At 34.2% G+C, this 15,010-nt stretch overlaps 1 protein-coding gene across 1 annotated transcript; it reads right to left on the bottom strand.

Moving 5' to 3' along the window:
* Positions 1 to 503: 503 nt before the first annotated feature.
* On the bottom strand, positions 504 to 14,785 carry LOC129285534 (phosphatidylserine decarboxylase proenzyme 2-like). The gene is given in 24 exon segments (XM_054921274.1): positions 504 to 1,134; positions 2,095 to 2,145; positions 2,234 to 2,320; positions 3,602 to 3,657; positions 3,660 to 3,693; positions 3,818 to 3,892; positions 3,975 to 4,070; positions 4,594 to 4,740; positions 7,098 to 7,145; positions 7,930 to 8,030; positions 8,569 to 8,634; positions 8,637 to 8,679; positions 9,197 to 9,281; positions 9,458 to 9,524; positions 9,527 to 9,612; positions 10,242 to 10,333; positions 10,661 to 10,744; positions 11,198 to 11,248; positions 11,328 to 11,420; positions 11,689 to 11,757; positions 12,023 to 12,082; positions 13,077 to 13,101; positions 13,493 to 13,572; positions 14,357 to 14,785. Coding segments are annotated over 24 exon segments (1,929 nt in total). The 5' UTR covers positions 14,576 to 14,785; the 3' UTR covers positions 504 to 1,020.
* Positions 14,786 to 15,010: the final 225 nt, after the last annotated feature.

The raw sequence follows: 15,010 nt of genomic DNA, 5'->3' as shown, positions 1-15,010 counted from the left end.
AAATGAACATACAAAAATTTTTAATTTATACTTTTTTCAAACCATAACATATGATATTTTCAAGAAGTTCGTTTGACTTGAAAATTAAAATATTGGGTATATTTTATATATATTTTTAATTAATTATACTCTTATTTTACAATTTCTTCAGTTTTTATTATAAAACCTCTTTTAGAAGAATTTGTTGGTCTTTAACATAATGTGGTTGATAGAATATTAATCACAATTTTATAATATCATCCATATTTAAACTCATTAATTATAAGAGAAGATATAATGCAAATTTTAAAAAGTTTCATTTAAAAATTTACAACATTATTTGTCTATCTTCTTTTCTATTGAAATTATTAAAATGTCACTCATTCTATTCTCATCCATTTTCCTAATATCAATGCCCCGTGCATCGCTCGGGTGTAATATCTAATGAATTGGTATATCCAGAGTTAGACTTCTTGGAAGTTCTTCAGAGCCCCCAAAACCAAAAAAAAAAAAACAAACAAAAGTGAAGCTAAGTTGAAATTGATTTAGAGAAATTCTTCATGGTAGAACTGTTAAACTGGGTGATTGCAGATAGGCTAAGCAAATGTGCACACTAGCCAGCCCTTGTTCCTCATATATACAACTGCTAGCATAGTTAACTTATTTCTCGATCATATGAATTTAAGCCACACGTAGCACCAACTTTTCACAAAACCCATGAGAGATCCTACTACTGTAAGCTCATTTGGGCAAGAGCTCAAGTCCAAAACAACGAATTTAACATAGTCTAACATCTCACTATCGACGCAATGCACAATTTGATGGACCAATTGAAGAGATTGTGAGGAGACTCTCCTCATTTGTGTGTTTTGGAACGTAAGCTGTAGAATTCTCTGATTTTTCTTCACTTCTTCACAAACAGATCAACCCCAGAAATAGAGCCAGCAAAAGAAGTCTTTGATTTTGAATGAGTTTTAAAACTGCGTACAACTACCCACAACATCTTCAATATCCAATGGCAAGAGCTCATCACCAAATTTGTTAGGCAACCGGAGATCCCCTTGTGGAGATGCCCAGTTTCATTCCTACACAAACCAAGGTCTCAAGTGATCTAGCGCTATTTGCTAGGAGGTCTTCATCAATCGCTATTGAATTCTGCAGGCCAACAAAAAGAAAGGACAGAGATGTCATTACACTTATTTTCCAAAGATTAACACAAGAAATTATCAATCTTCTCAGAAAGCTCAGATCTCAGGCTAGGTAATAAATTAAGCCCACTGATTACACATGCAAACAAATAAATAAAGAAAGAAGTTGGACATGTAAACCATTTGGAGATTAAACAATCAGAATAGAGAATTGAGCCACAGCAGTAATGCCTCTGGTTGTCCCGTTCATATGTAATACAACTGAAGAAGCAAATGACATAGTTCAGCTCCCTTTATAGACTAGACTTCCTGAAATTTCTGCAATTGTTGAGGCATAGACAATTTAAACAAAACCAGCTCTCAGCGTTTGAAATGTGCCAAGATCATCACATCTCACATTGCAGGACACTTAAGCAATCCATGGACACTTTAAATCTTCTCATGTCATCGTGTCCGCATCCAAACTTCTTAGTCTCTGACATTAAAACTCAGTTAAAGGTTTAATAATCCGCTGCTCTGCCCCCACCTCTTTTCTTGTAAAAGAACGCACCAATTACATTTCCTTAAAACTAATGATACAATGAACTGAATGGATCAGATGAGAAATAAGAAATTACATTAAATAACAAGAGCATGTTGCAAGAGGATTGGAGGAGAACATGGCTTTTACAATTAAGGTTTGTCGTTGGTATTTTTTCTTAACCTAATGACTGGCAAAAGCAATTCATATCAGACCAAAAATCTGAAGAGAATCTTCAGACAAATTTAATAAGTAAAATAAATTAATTTTGTGCACAAGATTTATTGATGACTTGCTCGTAGATCATGCTAAAACTGCACAAAAATTATGATTAGGGAAAGAAAAATAAAGATCAGGAATATTTTCTACAATAAAAAATTTAAAAAATAATTCATGAAGAATTATCAAATGAAAATAGTGAAGCATTATCACAGTATTAAAACCAACCTTTTCAAAAATACAGATTACAGTGCTTCCGCCAAACGAGAAATATCCAAACTGCAATTTAAGCAAATGAAATGTCAATTAGCAGGAGAAACGAAAGATGGAAGGGGGGGGGGGAGAGACCAATCTGTCTCTCGAATACCTCGTCTCCCTTCTTGACATATTCACCCTTCTTTTTAGTAAAAGTGATGCTACCGACCATCGTAGCTCCTATTGCAACAAATGCCACCTGAATCCAGATCCAATGAATATATATTGAGCGTCAAATACAATTCAGGGTCAAAGTAGTAATATGCATAAATGGGTGTGAAAGTAGCTCTCTCAAAAAAATTTCAGGAACTTTGCAAACCGTCTAAAGCACATCAGAAAAACTGAAAGAATAGGCAGTAAAAAAAAAAAGGACTAAATACTTAAATCAGTATACAGGAAAGACCCTGTAAAGCTTAAAATATAAAACAAGTGTAATGTTGACTTGTGAGCAGTGAAGAATTTCAGAAACTAACGACTGAAATGTCATATTTTATTCATGGTTGAAGACAAAATTATATAGAGAAGCAGATGGCAGATGCCACTCTTCCCCTGAAAACAGCCACCATCAAGGCAGCAACATCCTAGTATCTAGAAAAGGAAAAACACTGTTGACAACCCACTCTAAATGATCATATCAGACAACAACAAAAAATGCAACAAGAACAGAGAAACAAATACATTATAGAAGACATTATCAAGGCCTGATTGCTAACACATAAAAGAAAATGAATAAGAAAATAAATAAGTTGACTCTGATGCTAAAACCCATGTGATAAAGAATGCTGATCAGAAAATGAATAACTAATGCAAAATAGAAAAGGACAAGACTAAGCATCATTGAGTCTTTAAAAGTTTGCTCCCCATGACGTAATCTATCAGAAAACCTAATAGCTAATGCCTAAATACTGTAACTTAATTGTTTTCAAACAGGGAAAATCATTACAAACCCTCAACATGTAAATAGTTTATTTATTATCACTTTGAAGTTTGAAATGCAGCACGATGTAGGGAAGAAAAAAGTTGTCAACTATGAAAATGACAAGGAAAATGAATAGGCTGCTCAGATTTGAAGAGGCACAACAGATTACAAATTGTAAAGCAACAAGACGATTACACCAATAAGCCTTATCCTAATAAGAGGAGTCGGCTAAATGGATATTTTCATGTAAGATTTGACAGAGTTTTACATTGGCTGTCAAGGACCTAACATAACCCTCTTCCTTTATCTAGGCTTTAGACTAGCTATAAAAAAGAGGCAGGGTTCATCATGACAATTTCAAAAACAAAACAATTAAGTTAAACGAGTTAAAGAGGTGATGATTAAATTAATATAAAAATGCAAAAGAAAACAATGATTGCAATCAGAATGCATGCTGAAGTTGATGATCAGTGTTGTCCTTAGTCCTACAATCATCCTTCTCAATCATTTTAGATTTATGCATTCAAGAATATAGACTTATCATAATGACAATTGACAAACCTTTCCAAAGTCTACAGTTGAAATTATTGAAACAACACGCTTATTCTCAGTGAAAAATTGCAGTACTTGCTATTTACAGCAATGGGATTGACCTGTATAAAGGAGAACAGAAGACAAAACAAATTGACAGTGAGATCAAATACCAGGAAAATAGACCAAAAAGAATATATGTAAAGGTATATAAATTATCATTTTCCTAAAGTGATTGTCACATACTGTATATAAGCATCCAGTGATATCTACAAATTGCTCAATAGTTCCTGATACTGGCAAGTGGAAACGATGATAATCCTGAAAGAAATAGAATTTATGTCAAAATTTAAGTGACACATAACAGAAATGGAATAAAATTTAAAAAGGCAACCAAAAATACCTGTGGTGCTAGACGAAATACAACAATTGTTCCATCAACAAAAGCAGCAGAAGAAATTTCATTCCCCAGAAGGCCCTGAACTGAAAACTTCCGACCCTAGAAGTGACAGAAGGTGATCCAGAAATTACTTTCCTCAGCAGCAATCAAAGTGAACAGAATAAAGGACTATAGTTATTTAGCAAATTAAAAGTAAAAGGCACCAGAAAGAACTGTAATTACAACAAGCCAGAGGATGTTTACAGGTAACAAATTGATTGAGCAACCAAACACTTTGATCTATTACACTTGTTTCTTGTTTTCATGCAAAGACAGAGCATAATAACACAAGTAAAGACCAGATCATAATCCCATTTTCACACAAATTTCTTCCTTCCTGCGCCAAAGCACTTACAGGAATACCAAGAAGGTGCTAGTTCAATAAGCACTAGTATAATGGTCCCAGAAATTGGCTGAAAACTGTTTTATATCACAAAAGTAAATTGAGTCTAAATAGTATAAATACGTTATTCGTAGATTTCCAAACATGAAAATCTTAATATTAGAAAGAAAGCATGCTTTCAAGGATGGAAACAAGGATGGAAACATTCCATGTAGAAGAGATAAGGCAAAAAAAAATTACCTTAATCCAAAATCTTAAACTATCATCAACTGATTTAAATGCCATTAGACGACAATCAGCAGCACATACAGCAATATCATCACGTTCAATGGAACAAATGGGTCTTGAACCAGGCTTTAGCTCTCTTATAAAAAACTCGTTGAATGTCTGCCCACAAATATTTAAGATATGAATCCTCAAACAAGATATCATACAACCACAAATCGAAAAATAGTTTGCATTAGCAGTTTAAGCATTCAGAATCAAAAATCAATAATTCAATAAATATGTTTACAATAGTTAAGCTGCATTGTTTACGAGCTATGAACAGTGCAGTTTATATTGGGCTTCATGCAAATGCGTGTGCCCACTCTAGTTTATAAGTTTTCAATCCAAACTCCTGATACAAACAAAAGTTCATGGAACTAGCGCATTAGAAAAGAAAATGAATTAGTTTTTCTTGTAGAGTGGACTCTACAGGATCCACGGAATAAAAAAGGGGGAGAAAAAGCATGGCGCTGGCAGGTAGAAAGGATTCTTGAATAAATATAACAAAAGGAAATAAAGCAGTATTACTGAAAACTATAATATCACTTAGACACCATTCCTGGCTTTACAGGGGACAATACAGACATCACCTCAGGAAATAACATTCCATTAATACTTGTTTAGTCTATTAGCAAGGCATGTCAGGTAACAAGATCCATGAAGGGATCTGGTACCTGAGGGGTACAAAACAAATTGCTTAGTTAATGGCTAACTGGTGTGGGGAAAACTAGTAGATGAGAAGTGTGGGACAGCTAGAAGGTGCCATATGAGCACATGAACAGTGACTGACAAATATTTCAGAACATATCAGCCCTGTTTGGTAGGCAGCATTGGAGGGTAGGGATTAGGATTGGAATTGGGATTAGTATTGGGATTGGATAATACCACCTTTAACATGTTTGATAAAAGCCATTCACCAATACTTGGGATTACTTGGTCCCACTTAGGTGGGAACACTAAAACCCACTACCCTCTGGTGTTGCAAAATTAATCCTAGGATTGAAATTTTTATGACCAAAATACCCTCCTAAAAAATACCAGATCTAACTCGTCCCCTCATCCTTGACCTCGTTGCTTGGACAAGTTCACCTCCATGGATGACTTTGGCGACAACTTCCTCCCTTGCCAGTGACAAGTTCCTTGACATCATATAAAAGGCGCTCACTTTATCATCTTCTCTGCGTTTAAATTTTTTTTTTTTTTTTCATTCTTCGCCCATCTTTGTAGGTGTTAATCAATCAATGAAGTGGAATCAAGCTAGCAAGTTGATCAGTGCTCTGCATACCAATTTTTTTTTCTTAGAATTTCCGGGTTGATTTTCCTGCATCACCTTTTTCCTCCCTTTTGTGGCCACCATTCTAGATCTATGCTACTCATTGATTTTGCTGAGTTTCAAAAACTGGGGAAGGGGGGGAGAGAGAGGATGTTTTGTGGAGGAGGGACACGATGATATGGAAGGAAGAAGAAAGAAGATAGATCTGGTTTTTTTTTTTTTTCAGTTGCAGGGCAGTCATGGAGAAGAGAAGAGGATGAGGATAATCTTGTCTTTTACTTGTATTTTTTGTTTGATTTGAGCCAGACTTTTTTTTTTTTCCTAATCCTATCACATACCAAACATAATTTTAAATATTATTCTCATGTCCAATCCCATGCCCAATCCCATTCCCAATCTCTTAAAATTCAGTGCTTCATACCAAATAGGGCCATCAAGTACTACAAAAAGTGATACACTGATCCATTGTTGGCCATATGTAACCTGGAAATAATTCTCCATACTTGTTTCTGTTTATAGGAGACTAGGATTATCACTTAGTCAAAATTATCTTTCATTTTTTTTTCCTTTATTTTTAGCGAGATTGGGTAACTTTTAATTTAACGTTTCCTATTTTTTGGGGGTTAGATTGGCCGACTTGTTGGGGCCAGCATCCTTTATATTATACTGGCTTTAGCCATTTAAAAAAAGCAAAAGTTGGCACTTGCAATGAATCCAACCTTCTTTGAAACTCATCCTTTTTCCCCAAACAGCCCTTTAAGGGGAGATCACTCAAATTTATAATTGAATGTCACAGAAATGAAGGCATCTTTGAATAATAATGATCAATTTTCTTATTCACATATAATATTAAGAAACCAAGAGCTAGCTTAATGAAAAACAGAGATGTAAAATAGTGTTAAGATCAATAATTTTAAGTCACCTGAGTTTATTAATTGATAACTAGAAGCCTCTTGTTTCAAAGCAATTGGGTGATAGAAACAGAAACTAGTGCTTTGCTTCATAAAACTTAAGACAAAAGGAGATATGTAGAGACAAAACACCTTTCACTAAAACATAGTGAAATTAACCACGCAGAGAATCCTTAATATGTAATAGGATCTTCAAATTTACATTGGTGGTTCAGACTAGCTAACAGAGTATTCAGGTACAACTGCACATCATCAACAAACGTACTTAAGAACTTTAGAAAGTATTAGCCCACCTTAAACTTGTCCAAAGGTTCCTTGACTTCAGCCAAATTAATTTGATCCTACAACACAATGTCACATCATTTATAAGAAGCATGTAATTTCATGCACAAAAAATCCAGTACAAAAACTACAGAACATCAAAGTAGATATACCAGGAAGGGCATCCTACTCCATTCACAGAATAATTATAATTACTTTCATAAAACTCTCCCCTTTCCTTCAGTTTCTCATAAGACAAGTTGCATATAATTCATACTAGTTTCAGGTCAATCAAATGTCAGTAGTTGAAACTCAAGTGAAAATCAAATAAAAGGCACAATGGGAAAAAAAGCAATCAAGATAACAGATGAATAGTTTAGTTAAAGCAAGACCATTCAAACAGTGAACATATAGGTAACAATTGAAATTATATATCATTGACTTGTCTCGGTAGCGCTTGTATGTAATGAAGATGGAACAGTAATGTTACTTCCTATTTCATTGTTTGTTCTTATGGTATATGTTGATGAATTTCTTTCAGTCAATACCAGCTGTAGATCATCTAAATTTCTGGTGAAATATGTTAGAAATGAACATTCTGATCTACTTTAGATCCTGCTATTGCCAGGCATTAAGTATGTAGAAGGATAGAAATATCTTTCTTCTTTACAAGACAAAATCTTGAAGTCTAAAGCTAATCATGCAAAGTTTATTGCTGATTTGCTACAGGAAAAAGGCATCAACATACAAGTTACTTGCGTATATGATTTTGTTTACCAAGGTGAAATTCACAAGCAATGGCACCATTTGGCTTCGTACTTGCAAGCATAATCACAAAGTTTCCAGCCATAAAGCAGCTCATACCTTAAAAAGTTCAATAAATTTAGGTATATCCGATGCAGATTCAGGTGAATTCATCTTATTTCCCTGGCTTTCGGAAATTTTTTGCAGGATTTCCTTCACCCCTTCAAAAAAGAAATCCACCATTTTAAGGCATTACAAAGGATCAAGTGACTCAACACAAAGGAAAGATTTAGAAAGGGGGGGATTAAGAAGCTGCTAGGGATCTAGCGGAGGTAATGCTTCAAAGAAAAGATTTAAGTAAGTTTGATTGACTTGGTGAAAGTGCCACGTCTGAAATCAGTGACCCAAGCACATAATGATCATTATTTTTTTTCAATTAATTATATTTTTGCTCTTTCTAATGCATTGACAATGCACTGTCTGCCTCCAGAAAGTGCCATTTCTGAAATCAGTGACCCAAGTACATAATGATCATCATTTTTTTTTTCAATTAATTATATTTTTGCTCTTTCTAATGCACTGACAATGCACTGTCTGACTCCAGAAAGGTCCACAGGATCTAACATTTCTGTCTGGCTTTTTCCCTGTATCACTATCAGTACAGCTAATAACAATCATATGCCACAAAAGAGAGTGGTGACGGGAAGTTGCTTATATAAGTAGCCTGAGTCAGAACAACAAGGAGAAATGAACCCATACCTACATTTATTAGGCCAAGACCTACTTTTGACTGATAAATGGCTCTCATTGACAAAACAATCTTTTGTCAATTAATTCTTCAACAAGTCGTTTAGTCTTCCGGTCAAATACCTGATGCCAAATAATGGATAAAGAATTATGAGCTTTAAGACTTGACTCAACAAATTGTGAGTATGCATGCCATATGATAGCATGAAAGTACTTAACATGGATGCAAATCATTAAATTCCAACCAAGTCACTCACGGGCGCACGTGCACATAATTCAGTGGTATTATGATCGTTTCAACCTCTCAAAAAAATTCAGTAAAATTGAGTTTTGTTCACTAACAGAGGTATCTCCATTTTGATAGTTATCTCAAGCCCCTGCATTTGAATTTCTCACAATTGTGAAACGTAAGCATGGCATAAGCTGACAATAGCATGAAAAGTGTGAAAAGATAGACATATCAAAAAATCAGATTGAAAATCTTCCAATTTTGATGCGCCTGTTTTGAGAAAAATCAGTTATTAGCATAGGAGAAAAGTAAAATCCCTAAATGATCCTGTATTTCTCGTCATGACTTGAAATACTTTGACATTATACGTGAATTGCATCAATGTCAGCAGACTATTAGGAAAATGAATACCAGAATGTGAGAAGCGCTTGATCCTGAGCGTATACCAACGTCATAGGATGAGAAATGGGCCCATTCACTCAGTTTAAAGAGCCACCTAGATAAATAGGTAATTTGATCATTTCATCATATATAGAATCAAATTTAAAACCAGTGTATATCATACAGAAAAAATATAAATTGACAGTATACAACTGAAAAGTTAAGACTATCTTTGTTCTCTCTTCTACTGTTTCTCATGGTGCTGAATTAGCAGCATGTTCAGAAATTTACCCATATGATGCCTGTTTATCTGTCAAGAATCCTCCAGTCATCACCTGATTTCCAGTCCCCTCGTCAAACATAGAGTTAAATGAACTACTGTGTTCAGCTTGTCAGAAACCTGAAGAATCTCACCACAAACAGGGCAGCAATTCAATAATGTTTCCCTGCAATACCAGAAAGCAGCAAATTAGAATCAAATAACTATACACAACGCAAAGATAGAATCAACATAAGAGAAGATTTTCATCCATTCCCGGTCCTTGATGACAATTCGAACATGGGAATGATTAACTTTAAAGAATTTGAGAACAAATAAACAGAAAAATCAAAAAAAGATTCAAATGTTTTTTTTTTTAAGAGAGGTTATTATTGTCAACAGTAGACAACAAAACTTTAAGAGAAGTAAATATATAAATGTAATAAAGAGGGAACTAGACTCTTTGTTGGAACATATTATATAAATAGACAGATATATGGTGCTCATAAATAGATGGAAATAAAATGACAACTATGATTGGATGCATTTGCAGCCAAAGAAACTAATTTGCATGCAACATATATGCATGTATTGTGATTCTTTACTCGTGTTTCCATTAGTAACATAAATAAGGAAACAAATTCCGAAATAATACAAATCCCAGTTCTAGTCTTCCTCACAAGATGCAAAGGAATGACACAATGAAATAAGATGACTATAGCAACAACAAAAGAATTAATAATTTTAAGCCATTGGACCTAAAAAATGACGGCAAATGGATAAAAATAACGCCAGCAGTCTCATATCAACCATTACTTTTCTTGTTGGAAAGCAAGAAGGTCAGCCAATTCATCCGTGTTAACCATGCCATCCCCATTTTTGTCAGCTGCCTTGAACAGTTCTTCTTTCTATGGCAAAGAAAATAGCATTGCTCAGAGTTAAACATATTCAGACAAAATTAAAGAGTACACTGTAATTACAAAACTAAATATTATATTGTAATGAAGATATTGAATTACATACAATCAAGGAATCAAATTTCTATATAATTATTAACGGTTTTAACGTTCAAAAGGTTACTCTTTTATGCTATTTATAAGACCATAGAATCCAAAATCTGAAATTCTCTAATTAAAAAAATCTAAATTTAGGTATATAAGCAAAATTAAAGGAATATTCTACAAGCATTGGCATCATAAAATGAAAGTCACATAAGTTGTACTCAAGTGTGATACCTTGACGGATGCTGTTTCATTGCCAAAGGCATCAATTAGGTCAGAAAATTCAGAAAATGAAAGCACACCATCTCCATTACAGTCCTGCACAGCATGTTACCTCTCAGGTTAAAACTAGACTGTAATAAACTGGTCTCAAAACCATAAACTAAATATATACAACACTTTCCCTGGCTCACATGATGCATATATTAAAGTTATTCAGCTTGATCAGTTTCCTTTCAAATTATAAGAGCACCCAATAGAGAAAAAATGATAAAGGGATGTCATAAGAAATAATTTAAATAATATGGAACAATCTTTTAACTTTAATAGCTACATAAACATGTCCGCAAATGATCAAGTATATCAGTCTCACAAATAATTCGCACTTCAAAGTTACTTTATACCAACGTCCTTGTGCAAGAAAGTGATCAGATCTTTTATCATCATCATTTCTCTTTATATATCCCTCATATGTCTAACTGTCAAACCCGTATTAGGGAAAACTTATCCCAAAAAAAAAAAACCCAAGAAGAAAAAAACAGCCACACTTACCACAGTAGATAAAATGCGTTTAACAAAGCCTTTCTCTGTTTCAACAGGATCCTGTTAAAATTTTCTCATAATTGTTACTAATCCTTATCATATTCAAACAAAAACATGGAATATATTATATAATGTATACCTCCACAGAACAAGAAAGAGAAATTTTCCCAACCACTTTATCTGGTGAAGATGGATCAAACAAGTTGAATGCCTCAATGTCAGAATCAGAATCCTGTAAAATCATAATAAAAACAAAGAAGCCAATAAATGAACCATTTCAACAGCTATAGTTAAAATAGTCAAAATATGGAAGAAAAAAAGGAAAAATAATTTTTCTGATAACCAATGAGCCTGAACCCACTGCATGCAAAGTTGAAATAAATGCTGGAAAATTTTTCTGATATATTCAATTAAGATTTTCAACATGTCATAGTCAAGGCTCGAGCTGGAAAAAAATTTTACATGTTCAAAATAGCATGTCAACCATAAATATTCCTCACCTGGGTTAGAAATTCAAGCAGATTAATCTCACAGTATCCAACGAGAGTATTACTTCTTACTCTGTTGGTCTACATAAGGAAAAGAAAAATCATTTGAAATTAGATACAGTGATACGCTAACGGAATCACAAAGTAGACAGAAGGAATAACAATTTCAAAAGTTTACTTAGGAGAATTATGCAGCATTTCTCTGTCTGTTTAGTATAAGCACGTTTCCAAATCTCTTGGCATAGGATTTCAAATTTCATATATTCAAGACTAGCAATGAACTGGATACGCTTATTTTAAGGTAATCCAAATAAAAATAAAAAGGTCAAAGGATCTAATTGCACACCTCAAATACAGAAATCCTAGCAACATGAGGGCCATTGTTTTCCAGAAGAAGTTTTTTTCCCTGTGGAAGAATGAAGAAGTCATGGTGAACAGAAAGCAACCTATTTTCTGAACTATATTATCAAAAGTCAATGGAAATCTGGATCATCACCTCATGAAGTAGGGCAAATGAAGTTGAGTAATAATAGTTAACACGTGCTCATACATACATTTCATAAGATATATCTAGAAACTTAAGCTTTTCAATTTTTCATGGCTACCTCAACATCTTCCATATACCCTTCAAATCTTCAACCATAATGACCTAGTGCTCAACAATAAACATTAGAAGGGAATTATTTGAATTCATATTCCCTGATACTTTATAAAGGTGAACCATATTATTTTATTGGCAATATAGATGAAATGATGAGAACATCAAAATCCATAACTTTCTTTTTTGGAAACGAAACCCATAACTTCTATTATTTCTGTAATGACACGTTCCATATTTCATAAAAGAAGGGGAAAAATGAATTTTCATTAGGGAATTGCCTCCTCTTGAATTTGGAAATTGCATATGTAGTATCACATGCTCAAACTTCGTTGAAGATAGTTTTATTTTCCATAACCTTTAATAAAGTTGTTTAATGGGAATTTTATCCCAAAACACACAAGAAGTTACACCAAATTCTACATTAAATGTTTTACACATGAGTTATTTTCATCGTACAGAAATACATAGTGCCCACAGATAAAATGTTGGACTGTAGCATGTTCCCTTCCAGATGTTTATGTTGCAACTGCTTAATAGGTTTATAATTATATATAATAGTATGAATCTTCTTAAACCTGCTTTTATTCATTACTTAAACACCCATGAAAATGATATCAACACACTTATATGCCATTACTGATAAATTTGCAATGGAAGGTCACTATCTTTCACTGTTATCCCTATGTATATATATGTATATATAAATCCTCCAGAAATCAAAAGACTTGCCAATAAACTAAAAGTAAATGAAATCATGCTCAAACTTTCAATAATTTATGATAGAGACTAGGGTACTCACAGAGTTCCAAACCGGGTTGTCTGTACTGCACCAGCAGTAGAACAAAATGAATACATGAAACAATAATGAAAGGAAAGGTTTCTATTGCTAATAAGAACTAAAATATTGCAAGGAAACCCTTAAATCTAAACACAGGTAAAGAGAGCTATATCGTAAAGATGTACTTACGTATCCTTAAGTAATAGAACCCTATAGGCTCACCTCAAAAATTAAAACAATAAATCCACATATTATTCTCATAAAATTCTAATTGAATAGAGCATCTCATGAAAACAACTTTTTGTAAGTTGTTTTCATTTTAAGTAATTGATCTTTTTATTAAAAAAAAATTGAGTAGAGTATCTGCCTTTTTACATGATGAATATATACAGCTAAAATGATCAACACAAACCCAGGAGGTTTTTCCAGCACTTAACTGATCAGAAGTGTTTGTGCGGAATGCCTGTTCTCCGAGAGATAGACAAGCAATCCATTTATCCTTGAACTGCATCTCCGCCTGTAACCAAAAGATTCACATTTTACCATTTTTAAATTAAATATATGTGCGTCGTCCAAAGAAAGAACAACAACGTGTGCGTGTTTATATTATTAGTTATGAAAAATGCGATACACTTCACATTGTTATGTCCAGTGCTCAGACTTCCCTAGTCTTTTGTAACCACTTCTGTTATCCCCAAAAAATAAGTCTAAAAGCAAACATAAAATTTTCAACTCAATTAATTACACAATTGCAAACAACAACGAAAGAAGGGGGGGGAACCGCTTTTCGTTAGAACCCAAGAAGTAAAAGAACCACTGATAGTGACGTATAAAACGTACGAAATGGAACAAATGTAGAATCTAAAAGCTATTTAAATTGCAGCGTCATAATAACATTTATCAGTTTCACAAGGAGGGGGAGGAGAAAAGTCACCGTACGAGAACCCCGAAAAAAAAAAAAAGTGACATCTTATTTTAAAAAACACGAGTTATATGGTCAGTCTTAACAATTGTGGCGTCATTATCACCGGTGACGAGCATGTAATACATATCTGATATCACAAAAGCACTCAATTCAGAATTACCGGTAACAAAAACAAAAACAAAAAGTGAGACTGAACAAGAGGCTCGTCTTGAGAAAAATGAAGAATGAATTGTAAAACATAAATGGGGAAAAGTGAGAACTAGATTAAAAGGAGATTGATATGGCCAGCCTTAACTAATTACAGCAATTTCACAATTCGTCAACGTCAAACAACCGGAAATGCTCTTAAGAAGGTAAATTGAGCAAGAGAACGCACGCTGATGAGAGTGAGGAGAGCGATTCCGGCGAAGTTATCAGCGGAGATGAGTTTGAGAGAAGAAGAGGAGGAATCAGAGGAGGCATCGCCATTCCTAGGACGGCGATCGTGACGGAAGTGGCGGCCTAGATGAAGACGCTCTTTGAAGCGAGCACGACGCGAGCCTTTATTACTTTCTGAAGAAGAAGAAGAAGACACCTTGGAGTCTCCATTACCCATAGTCGCAGTCTCTGGTTTAGATGCGAGATGATGCTACGGCTGAGTCGGAGATGGTGCTTGGATAGAAGTTCTAGCGATATGCTCGATGGTGTGGTCGGGGACACCCTATGGCATCGTTGACCCCACAGTGGATATTCGCTGTACACACATTGGCCCTGGAGGACGGAGTGAGACAGCTCTCTCTCTCTCTCTCTCTATATTTTTATAAAAGAATGTTTGGAATCAGAGAAGGTGAGCAAACTTTTCGTTGCAGGACACTGGTTGAATGAGGAATTATTTATATCTAGAAGCTACCTCCTTTTCAGTGTCCAATTAACCATTAGCTTCGCCTTCACACCCTCCCTAATTGAATTTTTTTTAGATTAAAAAGTTTATAATTAAAATTAACAAATTGAGATTAAGAAAAAAATTAGTGAATATAACATGATTTATATT

Source organism: Prosopis cineraria, unplaced genomic scaffold (assembly GCF_029017545.1).
Source record: "Prosopis cineraria cultivar Desert tree isolate PC_DT_omini unplaced genomic scaffold, ASM2901754v1 PC11, whole genome shotgun sequence".
NCBI classification, from domain to species: Eukaryota; Viridiplantae; Streptophyta; class Magnoliopsida; order Fabales; family Fabaceae; genus Prosopis; species Prosopis cineraria.
The sequence above is the reverse complement of the archived record's forward strand: the minus strand, read 5'-3'. Positions and strand labels throughout refer to the sequence as shown.